This window comes from Hipposideros armiger, unplaced genomic scaffold, assembly GCF_001890085.2.
Source record: "Hipposideros armiger isolate ML-2016 unplaced genomic scaffold, ASM189008v1 scaffold_69, whole genome shotgun sequence".
Taxonomy (NCBI): domain Eukaryota; kingdom Metazoa; phylum Chordata; class Mammalia; order Chiroptera; family Hipposideridae; genus Hipposideros; species Hipposideros armiger.
The window spans coordinates 792,759-804,286 of NW_017731419.1; the positions used below are offsets into that span (position 1 = coordinate 792,759).

An 11,528-nucleotide genomic window follows, 5' to 3' on the forward strand; every position below is an offset into this window, starting at 1 on the left:
GTCCCTCTGAATCTGAGACAAGCCCCGTTTCTGCACCCTTCCTGTTGGGTCATTATGTACCTCTATTCCTTTATCCTCATTAGACTGCAAGCTTGTGGAGGGCAAGGACCAGGCCTGATTCATAGCCAGGTGCCAGGAGGGCACCTGGCGCATCAAAAGTACACAGTAAGTGTGGGTAGCCTGATTTGAATTGTTTATAGCTGTGTACACATCAGCCCAAGCAAGTTCCTGCTTCATGCTTTCTTCCTTTGTCTTCTTAGAAATGTAGCCTTAAATAAAATGCAGAAGTTCAAAGGCTGTGAAGACCCATCTTCCTGCACCCGCTCTGGCTGGTCCAGCATGGTGACCTCGGGCTCCCTCTTTCATGCGTACACGAACTCGGCTTTTCCATGAAACGGGAAGTTGGGTCTGCGTTTCCGGGAGCCCTCTGTGGGCCAAGGCCTGGCTGATAATCCTCACGAATGTTTCAAACTTCATTCCTGACATGGTGGTGAAAGAGAAGCCAATTGGAAAATGGCTCTAAATGGGAACATCATCACTTCTCTGGGCTGCCGATCTGGCTTTCATTTCTAGGATTCCAAAGACTCAGTTGGCCTTTATGTCCACAGTTGTCATTTTGGTCACAAGATGATAACAATAACTTACATTGCTCGAGAGTTTCATTGGTTTCAAAGTGTATTTATTTGCCTAAAAGCATTCATTGGGCACCGACCATGATCTATGCTCTTTGCCGGGCACCGAGGACACAAAAGTGAGTGACATCTGCTCCCTGTCCCCAAAGAGTTCACATAGTTGGGGACAGTCTCAGAGACCAGCTAATACCTCCCTAGGTGACACACAAGCTTGTCCATGACACAGAGGCCGTTATGAGGGGGGCACTTGGGTACTCAGGGAGGAGGCAGGGGGAGGTCAATTCAGGCGGCAGGATGTGGGGAAGGCTCCAGCACCCACCACATCTTATCACTTTTCGTAAGAACCCTGCGAGGTGGGCTCAGCAAGTTCTTGTTATTGCCATTTTAAGGATAAGGCTGTTGGGGTTCAGAAAGGTTAACGAACTTGCCTAAGGTCACACTGCCGGTAAGCAACAGAGGAAAGATTCGAGCCTCCACTTCTCTGCCCACTATATTCTGCTGCCTCTTCATTCGTTCTTTATTCGCCCACTTGTTTGCTAACAGATTATTCAGGGCTTGCCATGGGCCGGGCACCGTGTGCGAGGCATGGGGCTTCGCAGGAAGGAAAATGGGTGGAGCCCCTGCCCTTAGATGCTCACAGGTTAATAGGGGGAAACATGGACATTATAAGCCAGGGCCTTGAAGGAAACAGCCAAGAGAGTGAGGAAGAGGGGCCACCTACACGACCTGGGAGGGTGGTCAGGCAGGATTGGCTGAGGGGGCGACATTTAATCCGAGACCTGAAGGATGAGACTGAGCCAGCCATACGAAGCCCCTGGGGACATGTGTGATGTCCTGTTCCTAGACCTACTCTGGGTCTATTTGGGTAGAAACTATGATATTCAGGCATAAAAGTGAACAAGGTCTCTATTGGGTCCTGACGTTCTATCATGCCGTGTCTACAGGGCGTCTGAGCACAAGCCTGCATGTCTCTTATCTTTGGGGCCACTGAATCTCTGTGGGTAGGAAGCAGACGTAATGAGACCCAAACCCCACTCCAAGGTGGAGGAGGGGGAGGAAACAGAAAGAGGCCTTTGCAGGGTCAGCTGAGCTGGTTAAGGGTCTGAACTTCAGAGCAGCACAGACTTAGGCTCAGTTCCTGGCCCTGCTGTGCCCGTGTTTCGTCACATGTACATTGGGCACAAAAATACCCAGCTTGCATGGCTTTGTAAGGATTCAGTGGATGGCTGTGTGCTGGGCATATGGGAAGCCCTCAGTGTGTATTAGAGGGAGGAGAATTACATTCCAACTCATCTTAGTGGGATTTCCTTCCCTGGTAGGGCCCAAGCCCAGCCTTCTTTCAGGAACAAAAGGGCAGAGCTGAACCTCAGAGGTTTCAGGTCACGTCAAGAGTAAGAAGGTGCAGGCTGAGTCCTCCTCCCCTACTTTACTTGTGCCTGGATCTTAGGGGAGAGCAACATGACCCTGGATAAGTCATTTCACTTTTCTGGGAGAGCTTTTTTCTCAGGAGGCTGGGCAAATGTTTACTACCACCCCTCGGTGGGTCTCCACTCCCTTACCCGCTAGAGCGGGGAGGAGGTCAGGGTCTACATTTCAGGGGCCTGCTCAGTTCTAATGTTTTTAAGTGTCCCCAAGATTCCCGTGTGAGGCTCCCACGCAGGGGAGAAGGCTGCAGACGCCTGGGGACGTGCTGGCTCGTGCAGATGGCCCAGTGCGAAGGGGATGCTCTGATCACCTCCTGAGAAAGAGGAACTTGTGGTCTGACATAGGTCGAAACAGCCAGAACAGGAACCAGGGCCTCCTAGAGCACAGGTCACCATGAGTCCTTGGCTCTGGGCTTCTGGTTTTCAGGTTGGGTCCCAGAAGAGGACTTACTCAGGGGCAGCTCAGTAATCTGGAAACTTCGTACTCCTCCCAGCTGCCCAGGAAGCTGCCTGCCTTCAGGCATCCCAGGCCTTTGCCCAGCCTGCCTGGAAGAGGTGATCTAGCCTCCACAAGGGCCAGAGTCACTTGGGGAGCACCATGGTAGGTTTCATCAGGGGACAGGCCTGAGATGCACCTTCATCCACCTTCATCCTTGTCAACTGGGGCTGGACATGGAAAAAGTCTGTTTATTGTTGCTGCTGTTGTTATTATTTTTATTTTATATTTTTTATTATTTATTTATTTGTGTGTATGTGTGTGCAGGCAGGTGTAGCCCACCATCTTGAACAGGCAACCTTGTTGTTAGGAGCACGTGCTCTTACCAGCTGAGCCATCCTGCCACCTGTTGGCAGTTCAGTGGTAGCTTAGCTTGGGCGCAGCTCACTGGCCCATGTGGGAATCAAACCGGTGACCCTGTTGCTCAGAGCTTGCACTCTAGAGCAAGCTCTTAACCAACTGAGCCACTCGGCCAGCCCCGTTGTTGCTATTATTATTAGAAAAGGAAACTGCATTCAGAGAGGGTAAGTTACTTGCTCAAGGTCACACAGGGAGTCAGCTGTTGGAGACAATGAGATTTGAGGCCCATGCCCCAAGATAACACCAGCACAATTGTTACATCAATCTGCATTCTCCTGCCACCCACCCCAAATACACACTCGACTTGGACTCAGTGGCAAGCAAAAGCATTTTAAAATGTATGTATTTCTTTTCTAAAAGCATTTTACGAGCCAATGCTTAATTATGTTTCTGACTCCCACCCCCTACAAAGAAGTTGTCCTCTAGATCTGTACTGTCTGGTACAGTAGCTACCGGCCACATATGGCTGGTGAACCCTTGAGATGTAGCCAGTCTGAATTGAGATGTGTCGTGATTGCATAACACACTCTGGATTCCAAAGACACGATATGAAAAAAAGAATGTAAAAATCTCATTTGTAATTTTTATATTGATGACAGTGGAAACGATAATATTTTAGACATAAATTAATCTCACCTGTTTCTCTTTGCTTTTTAATGTGGCTGTTAGGACATTCAAAACGGCATATGTGGGGTTGCAATCGTGGCTCATGGCCTATTTCAATTGGTGTGACATGGTCCTGCTTCTGGGAGGATGAGGCTATGCTGGGACGGGGAACCAGAGCAAGGAGGCAGGACGGCCCTGCTGGGAAGGTGTTATTTGCTTCTCAGATAAGTTTTCCCAGGGAGACTGCATAGATGGGGTTGGAAGCTCTGGCTGGACACAGAACGTCAGGTCCACTGCATCGAAACCTAAGGCCCGCGGTACAAGGCCAAGCCATGGGCTTCGGAACCAGAGAGTTCCAATCTCTGCAACTCCATTTACTCTCCGTGTGACCTTGGACTAGTTACTCAGCTCTGAGCTTCAATATCCTCATCTGTAAAATGGAGATATAGCATAGAGCCTCCTACAAGGTCCATAAGAGGATTCAAGGAGGCAAAGTGCCTATAGCACCTAACATGGTACTTGGAACCATCAGAGCCCCAGAAGTTTAGATAATAAATGTAAGTCATTAGGGTGTTAAAGTGCATCCTAAAGACCAGCATAATTTGGCTTTGGATTAATAGCATTTGGGGTCTGCCCCTTATGGATGCCCCAATGGCCTCTCCTCACTCACCTGGTCCATGGGTAGAAATGGGCAGGCTGGCGGTTGGCACGTATGGATGTAGCGGCCTCAGCAGTGGTTGGGCCCCGCGTCTTGTCCGCCAGGCTCTGCTCAATGGCCATCTGGACCAGCTCGTCCTCGCTCAGGCTGCTGTAGAGGCTGTACTCCTCATGCCCAATGGCACGCTGTCTGCCCCGCGCACTGATCTCCGCGGCCATCCTCCTCCACCGCTCGCTCACCCCGCCGGCAGAACAGACACCCGGTGCGGAGCACCAAGCGTCAAACCAGAAAACCCTGTAAGGAGACCAAAACCATCCTGGTCACTAACATTTTTGCAAAATAGCTGTGTTTACTCACACGAAAGGCTGTGCTTTCTTCTGGTAATCACACAATCGTTTGTCATATGATCCGCTCGACCACTCATTCATCTACACATCCACCCGTCCACTCACCTATATAACCATCCATCCAACCGTCCACCCATCTGTCCATTTATTCATCCTCCCATACAGCCATCTGTCCACCCACTCACCCATTTATCCCTTCCGTCTGTCCACTTAGCCATCCTTTTATCCAACCATCTAATCGTCTAGCTATTCATGCTCCTATCCATCCACTCATCTATCTATCCAACCATCCATCATTCACCCATCCCTCCATTATCCACCCTCTGATCTATCCATCTGTCCACCTGCCCATCCATTTATCCACGCATCCTCCCATCCATCTGCCTATACATCTACCTATCTAACCAACCACCCACTCATCCACCATTCATTTTTTCCTTTCCAGGCAGCCTACCTGTATATGTATGTATGCACCATTAACTGAGAGATTACTACTGACCACAACTCTGTGGCAGACACTCTTCTAAGAACTCACGATACAACAATTCTCTCAACGGATGAAAATCCCTGCCCCCATGGAGCTCACCCACCCAGCACCGCTTACATTCCTTCCCTCCAATTATCCAACACCCTATGCCAGCATTTCTCCATTTCTCTGCACTGGGCTAGGGCTGAGGATATTACCGATGAATCAGACACAAGCCCGTTACTTAAGATCACACGGTCTAGTTAAAATCAATCGTTAAAATAATTTGCAGTGTTAATTCCAGGGACTCTCTTTTTAAAAAAAAAATGCTTCAAGAAGAAGTGGACTTTGGTTGAGTCAACTGCTTTTGGGAAGTAAAATCAGCTAAGTGGGATTTTCATTTTGACTTGCTGACAGGCGTTGTGACCATGGGTCAGTGGTTCTCAGCCCTGGATGAACATTAGGATCACATGAGGTCTTTTAAAACTACCCTAAATACCAGTGTTATACTTTGGTTTGTTTGGCAAACGTTTGCCCCTCCCTGGAGGCAGAGTATCCCCCTTCCCTTCCCTACTGAGACTGGGCTTGGCCGCACACTTGACTTGCTCTGGCCGATCAATGTTGGTGGACATGGTTAAGCAGCTGCTTGACTTGTGCACTGGGGTTGCTCTCCTGCCACCACCAAAACTTTCCCCGGAGCCACTGCCCTTTAGCTGGGCCCCTACTACAAGGGAACCTACCTGGGGGCAGCCTGTGCCCACCCTGCACAGGGGAGCCCCTCCTGTCAGGGCCTGCAGCATCAGCGCTTAAGAATAAATGCTTACTATTTGCTTTGTTGTGCAGCATCCTATTCAATGATACCCAAAAGACTAGGCCAGGCACTTTACACAGAGGACATATAAATGGCCAAGAACCAGATGTAAGGGTGCTAAACTTCCTAAGTGTTTGGGGGAAATTCAAATTAAGACCCCAATGCAATACCAGTTTTTGTCCCTCAGAATGGCTTAAGTGAAAAAGACGGGAAATTGCAAGTGTTGGGGAGAATATGGAGCAACTGGAATGCTTCCCTCACTGGTAGGAGCGTCAGACGGTGGAAACACTTTGGAACAGTGGCTCTCAACCTTCCTAATGCCGTGACCCCTTAATACGGTTCCTCATGTTGTGGTGACCCCCAACCATACAATTATTTTCGTTGCTATTCTATAACTATAATTTTGCTACTGTTATGAATCGTAATGTAAGTATCTTTTTGTGTTCCGATGGTCTTAGGCGACCTCTGTTGAAAGGGTTGTTCAACCCCCAAAGGGGTCGCGACCCACAGGTTGAGAACCGCTGCTTTGGAAAATCAATGGCATTTGCTAATGCTGAATGTACACATGTCCTGTAACCCCAAAATTCCACTCCCAGCTCCATGCCCAAGTGAATTATGTACATATGATCATCGAAAGATAAGTTCAAGAATATTTATAGCAGCGCTATGCTATTTGTAATAAAACCAAAGGGAAACTCCCCAAATGTCTACCAATAGTTGAATGGATTATACATATAATGGAATATGTACATTGTACATATTCAGATGATGGATAGCACACACCAATGAAACAGGCAAACTACCACTGCACACAACAGGATGAAACTCACAAACCACAGTGAGCAAAAGAAGTCAGATAACAAACATAGATGCATGATTCAATTTCTATAAAGTTCAAGAACAAGCAACCCTAAACTGTAGTGATAGAAGGTAGAAGAGTGGTTGCCTTTGGGGGCACTATAGATGCTAGTGCTGTGTGACCTTGGCCAAGTCCCTGTCCCTCTCTGGGCCTCAGTTTTCTTAATGCAAAAGGAGGGTTTGGGCCAGGTTTCCAAGGGCTTTTCCAGTTCTGAAGCTTCTACAACTCAATGAGACATTTGGTTTAGCTCTGTGCTGTTGAACCCCAAAATCTGTCCTTGGGGGTCCCCAATGGCAACTGCAACAGGTCCACTCTATGTATAGAGCTGAGCATTGTTCATGGAGGAAACCAGGTAGCCGTGGAAGGATCTTAGATATGGATATCAGAAACCCTAATGTCTAGTTTCAATTCTGCAACTTCCAACCTATGTGACCTTGGTCAAGTCACTTCCTTTCTCTGAGCCTCAGTTCCTTTATCAGTAAAAATGAGAATGAGACAACCCACTTCACCATGTTGTAGGAGCAATACATGAGCTGCAGCTATGGGTGGGCAGCTTATAAGGGGTAAAGCAAGCATTTGACAGGGATCCCTCCAGCCCCTCATCCCAAAGCAGCTGTTGGCCCAGTAGCCTGGGCTGATCAGAGGCCTATGGGTAGCATTCAGCTGTGGTGTGCTTCCCTGACCAGATGCCTATGGGAGGTGAAGGCAGCCAGGTGAGGGTCACCTGTGACAGCCCATCTCCTGCAGCCAATTCCAGACTGGCCAGGACCTTCCCTGTGGGTCTGACGGCATCCAGAGCCTTTTCCATTTGTCAGTTATTTCATGGCAGTGCCTTGACAACAGCCCTAGAAGGGAAGAACATTTTTTGTTGAATTAACTTATTAGTTCTTCAACACCTCCATCCTTTCCATAAAGACTTGATGCTTCCATTTGACAGATGAGTCAATTAAGGGTCAGGGAGGGGAAGGGAAGGGTTTGCTAGATGACAGACAGCTGGGAAGTTGGGAGTTAGAGCCCAGTCTTCCTAACTCAAATCCGGTGCTCCTGGGAGTTCCAGGAACACTGATCTGAGTAACTGGCACACATGGACCTGAGTGGGCAGGGCTCATATTGTCATCCTCATCCAGCCTGGCCACCAGGCCTACACCTGTGCAGTGGGCACCACATTGGGTCCTCCATCCACGCAGATGGGCGAGATGGCAGCTGACCTTGAAGGGACCTTGAGGGAGAGGGTCCCTGCCTTTGAGAAGGCGAGCTCCCCTACCCCACTGTGGGCATGGCCGTCTCTTGCTTTTCCCACTGAGATCCTCAGTTTTTGAGGGTCCTTGAGTAAGTTACCCACCTTTCGAATCTTCGTGGGCAAAATGGCGATACAAATAAGTGCTACTTCTAAGGTGTTGGTGGTAGCATCAAGAGGGCTTGAGGGTGCACAGGCTTAGGGCTGGACCTGGTGTGATATCAGGCTGCTACAGGAGAGACACCCCCCCCCCCAATCACCGGGCTTAGCAATTCTAGGCTGGGGATGCCTGCCAGGGACACTGGGGGTGAGCAGGCCAGTTCAGCCTTAGCATGAGGGAGCAGTTACAAAACAGCCTGTGGGGTCAGCTTGACCAGTTTCAAATCAGCTTTGACAGTTATTAGCTGTGTGGTCTCGTAGACTCTTAATTTCTCCAGCTGTAAAATAGGCATAAGTGTATCCATGTCATGGTGAGGTGAATGTGGGGTGAGGGGTAGAGACCCTGGGTGATGCTTTGCCCCTCTCTAGGCCTCAGTTTCCTCTCATCTTCACGCTGCCAAGCTTGGTTTCTGAGGCCTCTGCCCGAGCCCTGGAGAGAGGCCAGCAGTCTCAAGGGACCCTCTGGGAGGCTGACTGGGACAAAAAAACAGCCTTTCCCAGGGAAAGCAGGAGTGCAGTGGGCCTTGCCCAGTCAATGCCTGCAGAGGGCGTGGTGCTCTGGGGCCTCCAGAGGCTCCACTTTTGCCTCCTTTGCAGCATCCCAAACACTGGCTCTGGGGAGCCCCCACCCCTCCCAGGCAGTATCTGTACAAGGAGGGTAACAGTGGCTGTGACAGAGTTCCCTGAGTTGGCACATGTAAATCACTCAGAACAGCACTTGTCTAAGTTGGCCTCAGTTTCTGCCTCCGTGAAATGGGCATAGAGACATGGGCCCTTACAGGGCTGCCATGAGGATTAAATAATATTGGGTTGTTGGAAAAGTCATGACGCATTTTTGCAACGAAAAACATAGAAAAAAATACGTCATGACTTTTCTGACAACCCAATAGCATTAGAAAAAGTGGTCCTTCCTCCCCCCAGTTCTTTGCCCTCCCCACAAATCCAGGCTCACCCAACATCCAGGATCTTCCTGGGAACTGGCAGTGGGTCTGGCACCAGTTGATGGGGTGTGGTCTCTGTGGCTGTTTGAGGGGCTGCAGTAGGAGGGGTGGCTCCCTGGATGTCTTATCAAAAAACGGGGGTGGCCGGAGACAAGAAGGGAACTGGCAGCCATCCTCCAGCGCACCAAGCTCCCCCTCAGCTGAGGACTTCAGTCAGGAGTATGAGCCTTGACAGCCACTTCTCACCCTCAGGCTGTTTGCAGATGGAGCCAACATTGCTCCTCATTCGCTTTCCCTCCCTTCCCCTCCCTTTCCCTCCCTTTCCTTTCTTTCCCTGCCTCATCTCCTGGCTAGTTATACTCCCAGAGGCAGTTTGTGCATCTCCTCCATCAGGAAGCCTTCCTGATTTGGTGGCTGAGGTGTCCTGGGCTGCCCTCAAGGGCACCCCTCACATTCTGTTGCTCTAACTGCCTACTTTGGGCCTGTCTCCCCACCGAGTCGGGAAACTTCTGAAGAGCAGGACTGGGGTCACATTCATAGCATAACCCCAGGAAATATACCAAGGCCAGGTCCACAGCAGATGTTTAATAAATGCTGGATAGACAGGTGAATGACTGATAGGGTCAAACCTTGGAAGCACAGTTATCATGGAGAAGATTACTGCACGTGGCAGATGACATAGCCACTGGTGTCTGACTGCCTGGGTTTAGCCCTGGTTCTGCCACCTGCTGGCTGTGTGATGGGGAGACAGTTACTCCCACCCTCGGTGCCTCACCCTGTCCTTCTGTGAAATGGAGATAATAACAGCATCCGGCCTATGGGGGTGTTGTGAGGTGAAAGGTGATAACATGTAAATCTGGAGAAGGACAGTTGGCACCCAGCTGGTGGCCCATGGCAATCTGCTGATGTCATCTCATGGCTCCCAGGATGCTGTGATTGTCTGCTCTGACGGATTTCTGCTTAGACACTGCATTTGGAAATCTTTTCCAGTTGGCAGTTTCCAGGAGAATCCAGTATGAGGGAGTTAGATTCTCCCACGCTCTCCTCCACTTAAAAAGAGCGAGAGTGAAAGCGACTGCAGCCCACCTTCTCTTGACAGCTAAGGTCAAGACACGAAGCTGTGGCTGTCAACCTGCAGGCCGCTTTGGCCAGCCACTCCGGACCCCGCAGAGCCCCACTCAGGGTCAGGAACGGGGTCAGGAAAGGACGGAGACCTCCACGCCCTCCCATACCCAGCCTGGCGGGCAAGTTGGATTTGCCAGCCGCTTCCAAATTCTCCACTCCCCATGACCTCCTGCCGCCTCCTCCTTTCCTGCTGACATGACCTGCCGTCCTGGGCACTTTGGAAGTATCCACAGGCCGGTCCACCCTGTTGCTTCTAATCCTGGGCCTGAATTGATGTACACGTTGACCACCTGCCCATGACGGCAGTGGAGGTTCAGTGAGCACTTAGCTCATTTGGCAATGCTGAGAACTTAGTACGTACTATCTAAGTATTTCAGTTAGGGCCCGCTGGTATCTTTCAGGTGTGAGTGCGGCCTGTTCAGTGGAGCTCCTGTGCAAAGCGCTGTGGTTCAGACCTTCAGGCACGACAACAGGTGCTTGGAGAGCCATGACCACAAGGCCTCCGTGCAGTCAATTTATGCACTCAAGTTGTTCATTGGTTCATTTGAGCCACATGATAAATCTGTGATAAGGGTATTGTTCCCATTTTACAGATGAGGAAAATGAGGCACACCTGAGAGAAACTGACAAGAAAAAGCTACTAGAGCAGCGGTTCTCAACCTTCCTAATGCTGCAACCCCTTAGTACAGTTCCTCATGTTGTGGTGACTCCCAACCATAAAATTATTTTCGTTGCTACTCTATAACTGTAATTTTGCTACTGTTATGAATCGTCATGTAAATATCTTTTTGTTTTCCGATGGTCTTAGGCAACCCCTGTGAAAGGTTCGTTCAACCCCGAAAGGGGTCGTGACCCACAGGTTGAGAACCGCTGTGTAACTAGAAGCTACATCTTCAGACTTCACGCCCAATCCTCACCCATGTACCTAACAACACCCTCCAGTGTTTTGTGAGCTTTCAGTGAAGACCTGAGTTAAACTGAAGACAATATATATATATGTATATATATATATATATATATACATATATATATAGTATTAAAAAAGACTACAGTGCTGGCTGAGTGGCGCGATGGTTAAGAACTGGCTTGGGACGCCAGAGGGCCCCGGTTCGGATCCCACATATGAGGGCCAGTGACACTGCCCTCCATGGGCTACCGTATGTAGCCAGCAGCCAGTGTGAGCGGCCAGCAGCCGCAGTGAGCGGCCGTCCAGAAGCTGGCAACTGATCTGCCTCACCCGGGAAGAGCGCAATGATGGTGCCAACTTGTCCTCCACAACTAGACTGAAGAACAAAGCAACGTGTCCTCCACAACTAGACTGAAGAACAAAGGGACAGCAACTTGTCTGTTCCCCTTCCCCCAATTCCCCAGCACTGTTCCCATCCCCCCAATTCCCCAATAAAAATA

General features: G+C 49.8%; 1 protein-coding gene across 3 annotated transcripts in view; it reads right to left on the reverse strand.

Annotated features, from left to right (window-relative positions):
- The window catches only part of ASB2 (ankyrin repeat and SOCS box containing 2), a 40,576-nt gene that overhangs the window by 23,695 nt on the left and 5,353 nt on the right, over positions 1-11,528 (reverse strand). Inside the window, exons 1-2 of one of the 3 annotated variants that reach the window (XM_019642494.1) lie at positions 7,384-7,466; positions 4,189-4,470 (exon numbers count right to left, since the gene is read on the reverse strand). In XM_019642494.1, coding sequence (XP_019498039.1) covers positions 4,189-4,470; positions 7,384-7,451 — 350 coding nt within the window. In that variant the 5' untranslated portion in view covers positions 7,452-7,466. Of the gene's footprint in view, positions 1-4,188; positions 4,471-7,383; positions 7,467-11,528 lie in introns of those variants that run through there. The other 2 variants (XM_019642493.1, XM_019642495.1) reach the window with 2 other exon arrangements.